Source organism: Schistocerca americana, chromosome X, assembly GCF_021461395.2.
Source record: "Schistocerca americana isolate TAMUIC-IGC-003095 chromosome X, iqSchAmer2.1, whole genome shotgun sequence".
Classification (NCBI taxonomy): domain Eukaryota; kingdom Metazoa; phylum Arthropoda; class Insecta; order Orthoptera; family Acrididae; genus Schistocerca; species Schistocerca americana.
The window spans coordinates 439,095,903-439,114,293 of record NC_060130.1 but is presented as its reverse complement, the minus strand read 5'-3'; the positions used below and the strand labels follow the sequence as shown (position 1 = coordinate 439,114,293).

Sequence of the window (18,391 nt, the reverse complement as noted above, 5' to 3'; positions counted from 1 at the left end):
CCACTGTCCTCCTACCTCTTTCCGTAGATGCTAACGACAGTAGCACGTGAACAACCGACTAGCTTCGCCCTTTTCGAGAGACTCATTCACAAGCTCTGCGTAGTAATAATCTGCCCATTGTCAAAGTCGCTTATCTCACTTGATTTCCCCATTCGCAGCCCATGAACCATGGACCTTGTCGTTGGTGGGGAGGCTTGCGTGCCTCAGCGATACAGATAGCCGTACCGTAGGTGCAACCACAACGGAGGGGTATCTGTTGAGAGGCTCTTGGTTCCTGAAGAGGGCAGCAGCCTTTTCAGTAGTTGCAGGGGCAGCAGTCTGGATGATTGACTGATCTGGCCTTATAACACTAAACAGAACGGCCTTGCTGTGCTGGTACTGCGAGCGGGTGAAAGCAAGGGGAAACTACAGCCGTAATTTTTCCCGAGCGCATGCAGCTTTACTGTATGGTTAAATGATGATGGCGTCCTCTTGGGTAAAATATTCCGGAAGTAAAATAGTCGGAAGTAAAATAGTCTCCCATTCGGATCTCCGGGCGGGGACTACTCAGGAGGACGTTGTTATCAGGAGAAAGAAAACTGGTATTCTCTGGCATTCTACCGATCGGAGCGTGGAATGTCAGATCCCTTAATCGGGCAAGTAGGTTAGAAAATTTAAAAAGGGAAATGAATAAGTTAAAGTTATACAGGGAATTAGTGAAGTTCGGTAGCATGAGGAACAAGACTTCTGGTCAGGTGAATACAAGGTTATAAATACAGAATCAAACAGGGGTAATGCAGGAGTAGGTTTAATAATGAATAGGAAAATAGGAATTCGGGTAAGCTACTACAAGTAGCATAGTGAACGCATTATTATGGCCAAGATAGATGCGAAGCCCACGCCTACCACAGTAGTAAAAGTTTATTTGCCAACTAGCTCCGCAGATAACGAAAAGATTGATGAAGTATATGATGAGATAAAAGAAATTATTGAGATAGTGAAGGGAGACGAAAATTTAATACTGATGGGTGACTCGATAGCAGGAAAAGGAAGAGAAGGAAACGTAGTAGGTGAATATGGATTGGGAGTAAGGAATGAAAGAGGAAGCCGCCTGGTAGAATTTTGCACAGAGCATAACTTAATCGTAGCTAACTCTTGGTTCAAGAATCATAAAAGAAGGTTGTATGCATAGAAGAAGCCTGGAGATACTTTAAGGTCTCAGATTATATAATGCTAAGACTGAGATTGAGGAACCAGGTTTTAAACTGTAAGACATTTCAGGGGCAGACCACAATCTATTCGTTATGAGCTGTAGATTAAAACTGAAGAAACTGCAAAAAGGTATGAATTTAAGGAGATGGGACCTGGATAAACTGAAAGAACCAGAGGTTGTAGAGAGCTTCAGGGAGAACATTAGGGAACGATTGACAAGAATGAGGGGAAAGAAATGCAGTAGAAGAACAATGGATAGCTTTGAGAGATGAAATAGTGAAGGTAGCAGAGGATCAAGTAGGTAAAAAGACGAGGGCTAATAGAAATCCTTGGGTAATAGAAGAGATACTGAATTTAATCGATGAAAGGAGAAAATATAAAAATGCAGTAAATGAAGCAGGCAAAAAGGAATACAAACGTCTCAAAAATGAGATCGACAGGAAGTGCAAAATGGCTAAGCAGGGATGGCTAGAGGATAAATGTAAGGATGTAGAGGTGCATATCACTAGGGATAAGATAGATACTGCCTACAGGAAAATCAAAGAGACCTTTGGAGAAAAGAGAACCACTTGCATGAATATCAAGAGCTCAGATGGAAACCCAGTTCTAAGCAAAGAAGGAAAAGCAGAAAGGTGGAAGGAGTATATAGAGGGTCTATACAAGGGCGATGTACTTGAGGACAATATTATGGAAGTGGAAGAGGATGTAGGTTAAGATGAAATGGGAGATACGATACTGCGTGAAGAGTTTGATAGAGCACTGAAAGACTTGAGTCCAAAACAAGGCCCCGGGAGTAGACAACATTCCATTAGAACTACTGACGGCCTTGGGAGAGCCAGTCCTGACAAAACTCTACCATCTGGTGAGCAAGATGTATGAGACAGGCGAAATACACTCAGACTTCAAGAAGAATGTAATAATTCCAATCCCAAAGAAAGCAGGTGGTGACAGATGTGAAAATTACCGAACTATCAGTTTAATAAGTCACAGCTGCAAAATACTTACACGAATTCTTTACAGACGAATGGAAAAACTGGTAGAAGCCGACCTCGGGGAATATCAGTTTAGATTCCGTAGAAATGTTGGAACAAGTGAGGCAATACTGACCTTACGACTTGTCTTAGAAGAAAGATAAAGGAAAGGCAAACCTACGTTTCTAGCATTTGTAGACTTAGATAAAGCTTTTGACAATGTTGACTGGAATACTCTCTTTCAAATTTTAAAGGTGCCGGGGGTAAAATACAGGGAGCGAAAGGCTATTTACGATTTGTACAGAAACCAGATGGCAGTTATAAGAGTCGAGGGATATGAAAGGGAAGTAGTGGTTGGGAAGGGAGTGAAACAGGGTTGTAGCCTCTCCCCGATGTTGTTCAATCTGTGTATTAAGCAAGCAGTAAAGGAAACAAGAGAGAAATTCGGAGTAGGAATTAAAATCCATGGAGAATAAATAAAAACTTTTGAGGTTTGCCGATGACAGAGCGATCAGAGACAGCAAAGGACCTGGAAGAGCAGTTGAACTGAATGGACAATGTCTTGAAAGGAGGATATAAGATGAACATCAACAAAAGCAAAACGAGGATAAGGGAATGTAGTCGAATTAAATCGGGTGATGCTACGGGAGTTAGATTAGGAAATGAGACACTTAAAGTAATAAAGGAGTTTTGGTATTTGGGGAGCAAAATAACTGATGATGGTCGAAGTAGAGAGAATATAAAATGTAGACTGACAATGGCAAGGAAAGCGTTTCTGAAGAAGAGAAATTGGTTAACATCGAGTATAGATTTAAGTATCAGGAAGTCGTTTCTGAAAGTATTTGTATGGAGTGTAGCCATGTATGGAAGTGAAACATGGACTATAAATAGTTTAGACAAGAAGAGAATAGAAACTTTCGAAATGTGGTGCTGCAGAAGAATGCTGAAGATTAGATTGGTAGATCACGTAACTAATGAGGAAGTATTGAACAGAATTGGCGAGAAGAGAAATTTGTGGCACAACTTGACCAGAATGGATCAGTTGGTACCGCATATTCTGAGGCATCAAGGGATCACAAATTTAGCATTGGAGGACAGCGTGGAGGGTAAAAATCGTAGAGGGAGACCAAGAGATGAATACACTAAGCAGATTGAGAAGGATGTAGGTTGCAGTAGGTACTGGGAGATGAAGAAGCTTGCACAGGATAGAGTAGCATGGAGAGCTGCATCAAATCAGTCTCTGGACTGAAGACCACCACCACAACAACAACAACAACAACAACATCATCATCATCATCTTTGCTAGACTGACCCCGTCTGTCTCTCCTCCGCTAACATACTTTAGTCACCGCGACATGTGCCCACAAAGCCAGCGTGCGGCATCCAACGTCGCGGCTGCCAGTGGGCATAATGTTTTGGTTTATCAGTGTCTGTAAGAACAAGCTGATAGAGTGACGCATCAACGCCTAGTCTAAACCATAACTCCTAGAGACATGAAATATGAGGAAACATGTCGTATGAAACATGGTCACTCAATGAGCTAGAAATTTCTAAAATTCAACCACTGAGGGAATGAACGGCGTCTTCACAATTTATTCGGAGGATTGACGTGGAACATCACTTGCCCAATTATGGTTCCTGCGCAACGGATTCGCTGTGCGGGTTGCGTTATGGCCCCTGTACGAAGTTCACGATGTCTGCAGGCAGGGGATCGGACTTATATCGCAGGACTTTCGAAGCAACAAGTAATTACAAACTAATAACTATTTTGAAAATACAGTTTGCGAATAACACAACTACCTCTCGCTACCTTTGTAACGAATAAGAACATACTATTTGCAAAAAACACAATCTCTCTTCCCAGTTGTCAGTTGTCAGTTTTCAGGACATTGTTGCTGCGAGAGAGAGAGAGAGCAACCAGGCTGATATTTTGTCTGGGTACAGGGTGATTTCTAAAGAGGCTCTTATCCAAAAGAAACCTCTAACTGTATTCTTCCTTTATTTATATGTGCTTGTACCTTTTTTGCACGCAAGCAGAGTGAAATATCTGAATGTTGTGAACTACGAAGAATGAGGACAGTTATTACAGGCAGAGAAAAAAATTAAAAGTAACACTATAATCCGTAAGACAGAATACATTAGAGTACTTACTGGAGACTCATTTAAAATAAAATAAAATCATTTCCCATGAAGAAATGATTGTTTGCTCTAAAAGAATTCTAAGCACCCGCTAATCTCAGTTACTTAATTATTATGAAAAAAATTTGGTCTACACGAGAGTAACTGTAAATAAGTATAAAAACAATTACCATATTACGTTGTACGTAACTTGCCAAAACAGCTATATTGACAAAAGTGGTGTTATGTATAAACCTTTGTACAAGAAGATAACGCTTGCAAATGTCATCGTATGGTGGCTGAAAGGAGAAAAAACTTAAATAAATATAGGTTTTTCTAATATGCCTTAAACTGAATAAATTAAAGAAACAATATTAAGTAGAATGTCTAAAAGTGCTGAATAAATGGGGATGCATTAGGAAGTTGATTTTGGAGGTGTTAATGATGAACAATAACCAATTTAAAAATAAGACCTTTTTTTTTTTTACTGCTACGGCATGTTCGTGGCCGATTTATGCTGTTTTAGATGCTAGAAGGATGACAAAATGCAGTCAGAGTATTAATTATTGCGTGCAGTTAGCCTAAGAAAATGTTTGGAATATCTTTATCGTACACATTCTCAAATAACAATCTTTGCAACTTTCGTTTTTAAAGAAGTTAATATTACTTATTGTAGAAACTTCCAGAAGCAATGGTGGAAAGTGTGACTGAAATAAGGCTTATAGCCCCAGCTAAAATATATATTGGTATGTACTATTTTATAGTAGGAAGACTCATACAGGGAAGTTATTTTTCTCAAATCACTGTAAGAAATTGCCCTAATAATATCCTAGAAATGAATGAATTAAATAATCAGTAAGTGCTCATTTGGGGGTCTGATATTTATTCCGGTTTTTCCTCTTCTTAATCAACACCTTTCAGTTCAAATCAAGCTATTTCAAACAAAGTAAAGGAAAAATGTTGCGTTGTGGAAATTGTTTTCTTTTATGACGCTCGCCTATTGTTGTGCGGAGTTTTCAGTTGCAAGTAATACGCGCAGATTTGTTTCCCCTCTGTAAATATATGTAAAGAAGAGAGGATTTCGATCTTGAATAGCCTTCAGCAAAACAGACCGAGTCTGAAGGAAGTTCTGTTGTCAAACATCAGTACCAATATAAAGTGTACATAAGCTTAGTTGGACAAGAGCAGGGAAAATCAATAGTGGTGGTGTTGAATGAACCATCCTAATATAATTCCAAAGGTAGGCATTGTAGTGAAACCACAAAGAACCTTAAACCGGTTATGTCCACAAGTTGATTCTGAGTGCAGTCCCCTTGAATATGAGTCCAGTGTCTTAACCACTGCTCCACCTCTCTAAAGGGTATTTGTGCAATGTGGCGTGATCTGTGGTGAATATGGTTAATTACTCTGTAATTTAAGTAATTCTTTAGCTTGCCAGTAATCTGATTGGACTCCCCCCCCCCCCCCTCCCCCCACACACACACCTTTTCTCTCAGAAAGTAGTTTGATATTTTGTGAGTATTTGCAACATTTTCATAAGTGTGATCTACAGTAATTAATAATAAATAAGAATTAAGTTGCATTTGATTATGTTTTTCAATATATATGCAACAAGTTATAGCTTGTAGATGTTGATTAACATAGTCATGTAGCTTGAATCTAGAATGCGCAGCATTGAAGTAACCCAAAAGTTGGTTAGCTAATACTTTTATAGGTCAGTACATCTCTTACATATCCTCCCCGTACATCATTAATACTGGTCATCATATTATTGTAAATACTTAATGTAACAGCAGCACCTGTGGGATATCACACTGAGCTGTAATAAGAAGGGATTTACTAAAAAGTGCCCTCAGTATTTTAGGTCATAAAGTGCTTGGAATGAAAGAACTTAGATGACAGTGGAGAGAGGGGGCTTGGTCATGGCAGGAGTATGTCTACTAAAATTTCATAAAAGCTATATTTTAGAATTTTGAAGTCACTACACTTGAGTTCACAGATGAAAACACACAATGATGCTTTATGCAGAGCATAGATGTGCCAGTTGTTAATCTGACAGGAACTCCTCATGGAATGACATGTTTTTTGCCATTGCAACAATCACTTGCCTTTCTGCCCATGACTGTTGATCTTAAAAATATTCATACAGGAATTCCCCACAAACAGTGAATCTTTATAATATACAAGCTTTTGTTAAGTCTATATGTGAGAGATGTAAAAATTGAAAAAAAAGAAAATCCTGTTTATTCACAAGACATTGGTTGCAATTTACTACAGTCATCAATCATCAGTCAAGGCAATCTTAGGTCTGTGGTTGTTTCCTAGTTGTGCTCCAGATTCATATACTGAATTAATTCACAGTATTTGGGGCAGAGCTTCTTACGGCTTTGAAAGCACTGCAACAAGTGAGGTATATAGATGTGTTCTAGTTAACCATCTGGACATGTTCTTGTTGGACTGTGTTGGTGTTTCAGGACTTTTCAAAAAATCTAGTTTGCGCTCCTCCTAATTCAAAGCCAAAGGAAATATATGATATTCTACTGAATACTGTTGCAAATACTCCAGTTGATTTGTAGAGGATGTCAACTGCCAGTATCCAACTGTGTTGTATTATTATGTTACCTGCATTTTGTTACCACACTATCATGACAGGAAAATTGTGCATCTGCCAGAGGATAAGTGCCTTGAAATAGAACTAGCTTCTATCAGTAAAATTAACCAACAGACTGTACATGAATTATTCTTTCTAGCCACTGAGACAGATAAAGCCATTCTAACTTATACGAGGGATACCCAGAAAGTAATGCACTTCATTTTTTTTTCTTTAACAATTGAACATAATGAGAATTACACACACGAAGTAGTGGTGTTTTATCTACACACCCTATTCTCCCATGTAATCTCCATCCCGGCATCCTCCAATGCAAAACAAGATGTGTATGCCCTGTCGGTACCAATCCTTTTCCTGGTGGCGGAGCCAGTGCTTCCCTGTGTGAATCACCTTCTCATCATCTTCAAAATGTCTTCCACAAATGGCAGCCTTTAATGGCGCAACCAGGTGGAAGTCCAAGGGGGCTAGGTCAGGGCTGTAGGGTGGATAGGATAACACTGTCCAACCCTGTTTTGTGATGTGTTCAGCAATCCTCAGACTTGTGTGGGGCCAAGTGTTATCATGTTGCAGCAAAACATCTCCTAGTTTGCTGTGGCGCTGAATTTGCCGGAAGCGTGTCTTGAGTTTTGTTAATGTGTTGACATACGCTTCTGCATTAATGGTACCACCTCTTGGCATCACCTCAATGAGAATCACACATTCACAGTCTGAGAACACAGTGATTGTGACCTTACTGGCGGCAGCAGTTGCTTTGAATTTTTTCTTCTGTGGGAGTGAGAATGGTGCCATTCCATCGAGTGTCGTTTTGTTTCGGGCTCAAAATGATGAACCCAGGTTTCATCGCCTGTCACAGTCCAGAACAAGAAGGCCTCACCCTCAGCCTCAAAACCTTGCAACAAATCAAGAAAAATGTTTTTTCTGTGCAGTTTGTGATCCACCGTTCGACACTGTAGGTCCCAACTTGCAAGCACTTTTGAATATCCAGGAGTGCAGATAATTGCATCCACACTTCCCTTGCAGATTGACAGATGCAGCACCAACCACTGAGTCGTAATGCATCTGTCCTCGCGAATGACAGTATCAGCTCGCTGCAACATGTTGGGTGTGACAGCCATGCGTGGTCTCCCCGATTGCTGCAAATCATGGAGCTCCACCAAACCACCTTCTGATAACCTCACCCTGCGTGCCCAGTGACTAACTGTACTTCTGTCGACAGCAGATGCTCCATAGACTTTGCACAAGGTGTTTGTGAATATTCCCCATGGTTTACTTCTCTGCAGTGAGACATTCAATGATGGCACATTGCTTGTAATGTACATGACCTACAGATGCCATTTTGAAGCTGTCCTGCAGCTACGCTATCTGCCAGAAGGGACAGAAACTGTGCGCGCTCCTCAAGAGACTTCAAATAATAAATAAGTAATGTTTCGCATTTGTAGCATTGTTGTCGGCTGAGGAACAAAATGCAATGCATTACTTTCTGGGCAACCCTTGTATATGCATTGAGTATTGCCCTATTGCTCTTCACCATGACAGTAACAACCAGTATATGTTGCTCACTATTGGACTTGATGGCAACTTAACACGTGTACTGAGCAAGGTGGCACTTTTGTTAAGGCTGTGGACTTATACTCACAAGAAGTTGAATTCAGTGTCCAAGCTGATCATTATGATTAGTGTTTCATATGGTTTTGCTAATTTACTGTTTCTCAGATGAGACTACACCGACTTGTCTTGCCAGCTCTTATCCAGGCTAGTTAGTGCTCCATCTAAATTGACTTGAATATTGCAGATTTTAAATGTGTAACCATCCTTTTACATATACATGGAATTAAAATCAGTTCATTGAACTGTCATTTGAGAGTGGTTTTCAAATTCCCACCAGGTTATCTCTGGTTTCCCAAAGTAACTTCAAGTGAAATCCATGATGGTACCATGGGAAAGGACGTATCATACATTCTGTCCAGTCTTGGCTTGTGCTCAGTTTGTGATGATGTTAAACCTTAATCTTTCTTCGCTGTTTCATTATGATAAAGCCAAAGAACAAGACCGAAGAACTGTGGAACAAGTGAAAGCATCTAAACAATTCATTTCATCATGGTTCATCCAACAATCTTAACTGGAAACACATGCAATAATAAAATTCCGTAGCAAACACTGTCTGTACACAGTTAACAGTAGTGTGCAGAGAAGTTACACTTGTTGGCAAACATGTTACAATATGTAACGGAGCCTATTGGCAGTAAAACAGCTACCCGAACTATGGTGTTTGCAGGAGGGTCCATATACAAAAAATTTTAAATTGATGACAATTTCGATTTAAGTGTTAGTGGTTTCGTGAATGACTAAGACACTGGATTCATATAAAGCCAATATGGGGTTCAGATCTCTGACTCACAATGCAGATTTCAGTTGTGCACAGGTTTCCCGTATCACTGCAGAACTTACATATAGTTGACATTCCCATTAAGATAAAGTCGATAGAAGTTTTACTGTCATGCAGTATTACTATCAAAATGGAATATTTCAAGTGAACATTATGTAGTAGATGCTCATTGTTAGTGCAGTAATGGATCAACATTTCTTTAAAAAAATCTTTAATATAATGAGCTGCTTCTTGAAACTGAAAATTCATTAATTTGAAAATTCATTAATTGTACTTCAAGAATGTCAGTGTATATTATGACTTTTTTAAAAAATTCTTTGATGTTTAATTAATGGAAGCAGAGTGTTATAACAAAATGTAAACATCCCATGTGAAGAGGGTAATTGAATGTGGTACTTTCCCACATTAGAATTTGAAGTTTAACTACCAACAGTTTCTGAACACTTTATTGGTACCACTGTTCTTATAAAAGAGTAATTATTTTCTGCATTAATTAAAACAGTAAAGTATATAACTGAGGCGTAGTAACATTAATAAATGAAGCTGACATTCCATACTGTCTTCTGCAAATGAGAAGAGGCTACCACATACACAGCTGCCCTCTACCACTTTTAAGATACGTAATTAGTTATAACAGTGTGTTTTTCCCCCAAAATTCGTAAATGTTTTGTTTTTGTTTTTAGTGTATGAAAGTGACTGTGAGAGTGATATCTCCAGTATAATTGATGTTGGTTCACCAGAAATTAAGCGAGAGATTTTATCAGATGATGATGGTGGTGGTGGTGATGTTGAGGAGGAGGAGGATGAGGATGAGGAAAAATACACAGGTCAGTGATGAAATCATAAATCGAATCTAAATCATATCCTATATTAAATCCAAAATACTAATGTCATACTTACACAAACAGTTTTGTTATGTACATGTTTATGAAGAATAATGTGTCTTCTACACTGCAGTCAATTTATGGCCCAGTTCCAAATTTACCTGCCTATGTATGTTGGTCTTCTGTGCTCTGTGATTCACTCACATGTAGGTAGCTTAGCTATGAAATTTTGATTTAGGACCAGGAGAGTGCATATTTGAGACTGTGGAAGTCTGCAAATTTTCAGCAGTATTAGCTATTGCAGAGACTCATACTAAAACATAACAGATTGAGCTTAAATGATTTTGTTAAACTTTTTCATTTCTCAGAAACACACCTCAAAGTCATCATTTCATCTTAATAGAATTATGTTGCCTTTGAACCTTTCCTATTAAACTTGTGTCTATAAGTTAGGGAATCTTAGAGGTCAGTGAAACAACATGAGATAAGGTGCAGGCATATTCTCTAAAGGGTGGCATATCAGTATTGTCATGTGTGAAATGGATAAAAGGTATAATAGTAATGTGGCTGTGAACTATGGGTGGCATTTGATGTATGTGTTGTCCTTTCACTGGCAGCGTACAGATTGTCAGTGTCGGGTGTATAGGATGCGCAGCAGTTCACTATACTTTATCGTACTGTTTGATTTGTGGTAATGCCTTCCATTGCAGATAAAGTGTATTCTGGAAGTCCTTAAGGGACCGTGAGAGTGGTGTTTGGGCCACAATCCTTCAGCGTAAAGTGCCCCACCCATTCTTAATCAGATTTAAGCCTGGGCATTGTGCTGGCTACTCTAGATATATGTGATGATCTCATGTTGCAGAAAATCATCAATTAAATGAGGCCTGTGTGTTTCGGAATTATCATCCTTCAGGGAAATGCATATGTATCATTGCAGGATACCATCTCTGTAGACCACAGCAGTCATAATTCCCCTAGGAAACACATCTAATCCCACAAATGTCTGTCAGATGAACAGATGGTGAGAATTACATGTTGGGATAAAATGAAATACGTCCACAAACATAAAACTACCCAATTGTCCCTGGATCCGCACACAGTAGCAAGGTAAAATATTTTCGCAGCCAAGTAGTAGTTTGTTGTGAGGTGACTGCTTCTGGAGTATCACTTAGTGTAGTAACACTGTTCACGTTTACGTAGCACTTCACTTAGCATAGACCGGGACTGTGTCCCAGGCATGCTCGATGTTAACTGACTGGGCCCGGCCCGTGCTGCCTGAGTTGTTGTTGTTGTTGTTATGCCGGCAGAGGTTGCGTCCGAATTCTCGCGTGCCCTCTGGTGGATGGGACTCTACTTGCGGCAACTACCGTCCGTGACGCGCCGTGCCGATGTGTGCCTCCCGCGATCTTTCTGGTGGCTACTGCACTACTCCTCCTTCGGGGGGTGAAGCCACTGTGATCCACTGCGTCGGAAGGTGGACCGTTGGGCAGGAGCTATGACCTCCACATCCATTGGAAGGCCGGAGTCGAGGGGATCTGCCAACCCTCGAGCCGGAACCTTCGAATGCGGCTGGAAGTGACCCACACGAAGAGGCCCCCGTCGTCCCACCACGGGAGTCTGGGACAGAACGGGCGACAAGCTGTCGAACTCCGGATCCTATTCCACCTTGGGAGGGGCAAGACCCAGTGGCGGGGACGATGGGGAAGGGACGACCACAGGTGAACCAGCCTCCTGAGAAACCAGGCCTGCGAGGGGGGCCGGCTCTCGCTGGGGCATCTCGAATGATGGCGATGCCAGTGCTGGAGCTACTGGAGGCTGCCAAGGCTGAGAACCATCGCAGTGCGGCAGAGTCACAGCGGGGAGAGGCGGTAACGTCCCCTGAGAAACCAACACGGGTGCCGGCAATGGGGAAGCCGGTGTCCGAGAGGTCGGAGGGTGGGTACCCAAACGTGGACGTAGCTGATTTTGGTGACGACGTACCACCCGGTCCCCCGCCTGCAAGGTATAGAGCTAGCGGCCATTTCGGCGCAGGACCACTGCCAGTATCCAACGTGGATTGCGACCAAACCCACGGGCCCAGACCGACATACCCAGTGGAAAGCCAGGTACTCCGTTTTGCGAAGACTGGCGAGGACCAGGCCGGAGGAGGTGCAGCAGAGTCCTAGGTTGGCGCCCATGGAGGAGCTCTGCGGGGCTGCGTTCTCCCATTGGTGTGGTCCGGTATGCTGTCAGGAAAAACGTCAATGCTTCCTCCGCAGGCAATTCGTGCACATACTTTTTCATCTGCGTCTTAAATGTGCGCACCATGCGCTCGGCTTCCCCATTCGATTGTGGATGGAAGGGGGGGAGAGCAAACGTGCTGAATACTGAAGCGCCTACAAAAATCCTGGAAGGCCTGTGAAATAAACTGCGGTCCATTGTCCGAGACCAGGGTGATTGGCAGACCTTCCACAGAAAAGATTTTTGCTAGTGCCTGGATTGCAACTTCTGAAGTGGTTGAGGAGCAGCGAACCATATATGGGAATCGGGAATAAGCATCAATGACAATGAGCCAAAAGCCATTGAGAAAGGGGCCTGCAAAATCGATGTGAGCATGTTCCCATGCTTGGGTTGCCGGCGGCCATGAAGAGAACGCTGCCCTGGGAGATGCCTTGGCTCACACACTGGGAACAGGCGGCCACCAAGTGCTCAATTTCTCTGTCAATACCGGGCCAGTACACATGTCTGCGAGCCAAGGTTTTAGTACGGGAAACGCCCCAGTGCCCCGCATGTGAGGACCTCCCTTCGTAAACTTGTGGGAACAACCACGCGAGGAGCTGTATCATCGGTAGCCAGAAGGAGAACTCCTTCCAAGACTGAGAGGCGGTCTCGTAGAATAAAATAATTACGAAGAGGGTCCGAGGCCCGGCCTGGAGGGTGGGATGGCCACCCCTGCTGAATGAGGCGAACTGCTTACTGGAGAACCGGGTCAGCTGCCGTTTCCCTGGCGACTCGAGAACTAGAATACAAAACAACCCCTTGAAGCCAAAGTTACACTGGAAATCTGTGACCCAGAGGCTGCCATGAGAGGTCTATACCAAGTAGAAGGACTGTGAAATTTGAAAATATTTGAACAGGTAAGGTAATGTTATAATCCTAGCACTGTGTTGTAGCCCATGGTTGACACTGCCCCTACTGCTGCTAAATGTTTCTTCTTTCCAGTACTCTTTGACAGTCAACTCTGAGCCCAGCAGAAGGTAACTCTGGTCAGCCTGTAACCTGCCAGTGATCCACCTACATGCAGTGTTGTCAAAATGTGTTTATTGTATCATCTTGCTTTCCTAAGACTTGAGTACTGCGTGACAAGTGCACAGTCAGAACAATTATACCTAAGACTTCTACCCAAATGGACTGTCTGATGCACACTGTGTGTATCTGTGTTGTCTTGTCACTGTTTAATCGACTTATGGTGATAACAGAATGTTCTTCCCTGGTTCTTGAAGATTTTTTCATTTGGTGTGTTCCCTGTACTTGACCAGTTCCTCACTGACCATGGTCTGTGTCTCTTTGCCTTATATGGCGCCTTTTAAGCTATTGCTCAAACAATCCTTTCTCCCAGTCTCTTGGCTTTACTGCACTGGTCGTTACATGACAATCTTTGTGACAGTGACCACTTTCCATTGGTTCTATTGTTTCCTTGTCAATACCAGATGGTCTGACAATCACATTGTGTGCTTCGCAGAGTCAGTTGTGTATGCCTCTGTGTTACACCTCCCTCTTCCCCACCCCCCTCCCCCCCCTTCCCCCGTCAGACTGCGCTGACGAGGTTGTGTAAAACATCTAAGATGTTATCATCCATGCTACTGGAACTTCTGCTCCCTTTTCTAAAGGTCCCCTCCACTGCTGGCCAGTGCCAAGGTGGACCAAAGCCATCACAGTAACTATTCAGGATTGCTGAAGAGCCCTGCATTGTTTCAAGCTGCATCCTTCACAGACCAGCCTTATCACTTTTAAGCAACTTCAAGCTAAGGCTTGCTACTTCATTAAATGCTGTAGAAGGAATACCAGGAGCATTATGCCTCAAATTTGGGAACATACGCTTCTTCATCCCAGTTTTGGGCCAAGCTCAGTCTTCCAGGCCTTGTCCATCCAGGTGGTCTTTCGATCAATGATTCAGTTGTTGCTGAACACCTTGTGACTCACTGTGCGACAGCATCGGTATCCTCTTTTGATCAGCCTACCTTTCGACTGCAGAAATAACAAACTGAAGATGACTCCATATGTTTTACCACTCTTCCCTGCCAAGCCAAACTGGAATGTGTAATGAACCTTTCACTGACTGGTAGCTGCTTTAGGCTCTTGCCTCGTTTCATGATATGGCCCTAGGCTATGATTCAGTTCATAATCAGATGATCCAATATCTGAATATTACTGAAGGGCTACATATATTGAGTGTCTTCAACCGTGTTTCACTCGAAGGTGTCTTCCCATTGCAGTTGTGAGATAGTGTTGTCATCCCAATCAGTAAGCTAGGCAAAAACCCAACTTCTTTCGACAGTTTGCAGGATGGACGAGCCACAACCAACCATCTGGTCTGGCTGGAAATAGCAGCATGACAGACTTTTTCTAAATGCCAACACCTCATTGCAGTCTCTTTTAACATACATAAGGCATACAATACTGCTTGGTGCAGTCACATTTTACTTACCTCCTGTGATTGGGGCTTTTGAGGCTTCCTATCAATTTTTGTTTGACAGTTTTCATCCCACTGATTATTTTGCATTCGAGTTTGTACTTCACTGAGTTCTCCACAGACCCAAGAGAATGGTGTCCCATAGTTCTCAGTCCTAAGTGTCACACTCTTCCTCGTTGTCATCAATGAGCTAGTCACCTGTGTTGGGCTGTTGGGCACCCCTGCGCTGTATACCAAGGACTTTTGTATTTGGTAGATCTCCCACTCAGTAATCTTGACTGAACATCAACTCTAAGGCACCACCTGACGGGCTTCTGTGTGGACCCTTTTCTATGATTTCCAATTATCTCCTGCAAAAACATGAGTCCTGCATTTTTTTCATCATACCATGGCCCATTGTGATGCAGAACTCTGTTTGGGGACCCAGTGCTTGGACGTTGTTGCACAGTCTACATCTACATTTATACTCCGCAAGCCACCCAAAGGTGTGTGGCGGAGGGCATTTTACGTGCCACTGTCATTACCTTCCTTTCCTGTTCCAGTCGCATATGGTTCGCGGGAAGAACGACTGTCTGAAAGCCTCCGTGCACGCTCTAATCTCTCTAATTTTACATTCGTGATCTCCTCGGGAGGTATAAGTAGGGGGAATCAATATATTCGATACCTCATCCAGAAACGCACCCTCTCGAAACCTGGCGAGCAATCTACACCGCGATGCAGAGCGCCTCTCTTGTAGAGTCTGCCACTTGAGTTTATTAAACATCTCCGTAACGCTATCACGGTTACCAAATAACCCTGTGACGAAACGCGCCGCTCTTCTTTGGATCTTCTCTATCTCCTCCGTCAAACCGATCTGGTACGGATCCCACACTGATGAGCAATACTCAAGTATAGGTCGAACGAGAGTTTTGTAAGCCACCTCCTTTGTTGATGGACTACATTTTCTAAGCACTCTCCCAATGAATCTCAACCTGGTACCCCGCCTTACCAACAATTAATTTTATATGATCATTCCACTTCAAATCGTTCCGCACGCATACTCCCAGATATTTTACAGAAGTAACTGGTACCAGTGTTTGTTCCGCTATCATATAATCATACAATAAAGGATCCTTCTTTCTATGTATTCGCAATACATTACATTTGTCTATGTTAAGGGACAGTTGCCACTCCCTGCACCAAGTGCCTATCCGCTGCAGAACTTCCTGCATTTCGCTACAATTTTCTAATGCTGCAACCTCTCTGTATACTACAGCATCATCCGCGAAAAGCCGCATGGAACTTCCGACACTATCTACTAGGTCATTTATATATATTGTGAAAAGCAATGGTCCCATAACACGCCCCTGTGGCACGCCAGAGGTTACTTTAACGTCTGTAGACGTCTCTCCATTGATAACAACACGCTGTGTTCTGTTTACTAAAAACTCTTCAATCCAGCCACACAGCTGGTCTGATATTCCGTAGGCTCTTACTTTGTTTATCAGGCGACAGTGTGGAACTGTATCGAACGCCTTCCGGAAGTCAAGAAAAATAGCATCTACCTGGGAGCCTGTATCTAATATTTTCTGGGTCTCATGAACAAATAAAGCGAGTTGGGTCTCACACGATCGCTGTTTCTGGAATCCATGTTGATTCCTACATAGTAGATTCTGGGTTTCCAAAAACGACATGATACTCGAGCAAAAAACATGTTCTAAAATTCTACAACAGATCGACGGCAGAGATATAGGTCTATAGTTTTGCGCATCTGCTCGACGACCCTTCTTGAAGACTGGGACTACCTGTGCTCTTTTCCAATCATTTGGAACCCTCTGTTCCTCTAGAGACTTGCGGTACACGGCTGTTAGAAGGGGGGCAAGTTCTTTCGCGTACTCCGTGTAGAATCGAATTGGTATCCCGTCAGGTCCAGTGAACTTTCCTCTATTGAGTGATTCCAGTTGCTTTTCTATTCCTTGGACACTTATTTCGATGTCAGCCATTTTTTCGTTTGTGCGAGGATTTAGAGAAGGAATTGCAGTGCGGTCTTCCTCTGTGAAACAGCTTTGGAAAAAGGTGTTTAGTATTTCAGCTTTACGCGTGTCATCCTCTGTTTCAATGCCATCATCATCCCGGAGTGTCTGGATATGCTGTTTCGAGCCACTTACTGATTTAACGTAAGACCAGAACTTCCTAGGATTTTCTGTCAAATCGGTACATAGAATTTTACTTTCGAATTCACTGAACGCTTCACGCATAGCCCTCCTTACGCTAACTTTGACATCGTTTAGCTTCTGTTTGTCTGAGAGGTTTTGGCTGCGTTTAAACATGGAGTGAAGCTCTCTTTGCTTTCGCAGTAGTTTCTTACCTTTGTTGTTGTACCACGGTGGGTTTTTCCCGTCCCTCACAGTTTTACTCGGCACGTACCTGTCTAAAACGCATTTTACGATTGCCTTGAACTTTTTCCATAAACACTCAACATTGTCAGTTTCGGAACAGAAACTTTCGTTTTGATCTGTTAGGTAGTCTGAAATCTGCCTTCTATTACTCTTGCTAAACAGATAAACCTTCCTCCCTTTTTTTATATTCCTATTAACTTCCATATTCAGGGATGCTGCAACGGCCTTATGATCACTGATTCCCTGTTCTGCACTTAAAGAGTCGAAAAGTTCAGGTCTGTTTGTTATCAGTAGGTCCAAGATGTTATTTCCACGAGTCGGTTCTCTGTTTAATTGCTCGAGGTAATTTTCGGATAGTGCACTCAGTATAATGTCACTCGATGCTCTGTCCCTACCACCCGTCCTAAACAAATGACTGTCCCAGTCTATATCTGGTAAATTGAAATCTCCACCTAAGACTATAACATGCTGAGAAAATTTATGTGAAATGTATTCCAAATTTTCTCTCAGTTGTTCTGCCACTAATGCTGCTGAGTCGGGAGGTCGGTAAAAGGAGCCAATTATTAACCTAGCTCGGTTGTTGAGTGTAACCTCCACCCATAATAATTCACAGGAACTATCCACTTCTACTTCACTACAGGATAAACTACTACTAACAGCGACGAACACTCCACCACCGGTTGCATGCAATCTATCCTTTCTAAACACCGTCTGTACCTTTGTAAAAATTTCGGCAGAATTTATCTCTGGCTTAAGCCAGCTTTCTGTACCTATAACGATTTCAGCTTCGGTGCTTTCTATCAGCGCTTGAAGTTCTGGTACTTTACCAACGCAGCTTCGACAATTGACTATTACAATTCCGATTGCTGCTTGGTCCCCGCATGTCCTGACTTTGCCCCGCACCCGTTGAGGCTGTTGCCCTTTCTGTACTTGCCCAAGGCCATCTAACCTAAAAAACCGCCCAGCCCACGCCACACAACCCCTGCTACCTGTGTAGCCGCTTGTTGCGTGTAGTGGACTTCTGACCTATCCAGCGGAACCCGAAACCCCACCACCCTATGGCGCAAGTCGAGGAATCTGCAGCCCACACGGTCGCAGAACCGTCTCAGCCTCTGATTCAGACCCTCCACTCGGCTCTGTACCAAAGGTCCGCAGTCAGTCCTGTCGACGATGCTGCAGATGGTGAGCTCTGCTTTCATCCCGCTAGCGAGACTGGCAGTCTTCACCAAATCAGATAGCC

The 18,391-nt window shown here is 42.7% G+C and overlaps 1 protein-coding gene across 5 annotated transcripts in view; it reads left to right on the top strand.

The window, feature by feature from the left end:
- The window catches only part of LOC124555813 (histone-lysine N-methyltransferase EHMT2), a 280,266-nt gene that overhangs the window by 24,668 nt on the left and 237,207 nt on the right, over nt 1-18,391 (top strand). For 4 of the 5 annotated variants that reach the window (XR_006968595.1, XR_006968596.1, XM_047129879.1 and 1 more), the window contains exon 2: nt 9,961-10,104. The exons of the other annotated variant lie outside the window; for it this stretch is intronic. Coding sequence is in view for 2 of the 4 variants with exons in the window: in XM_047129879.1 (XP_046985835.1) it covers nt 9,961-10,104 (144 nt within the window). In the remaining 2 variants the exon portion in view is untranslated. The remainder of the gene's footprint in view (nt 1-9,960; nt 10,105-18,391) is intronic. 5 annotated transcript variants of the gene reach the window in all.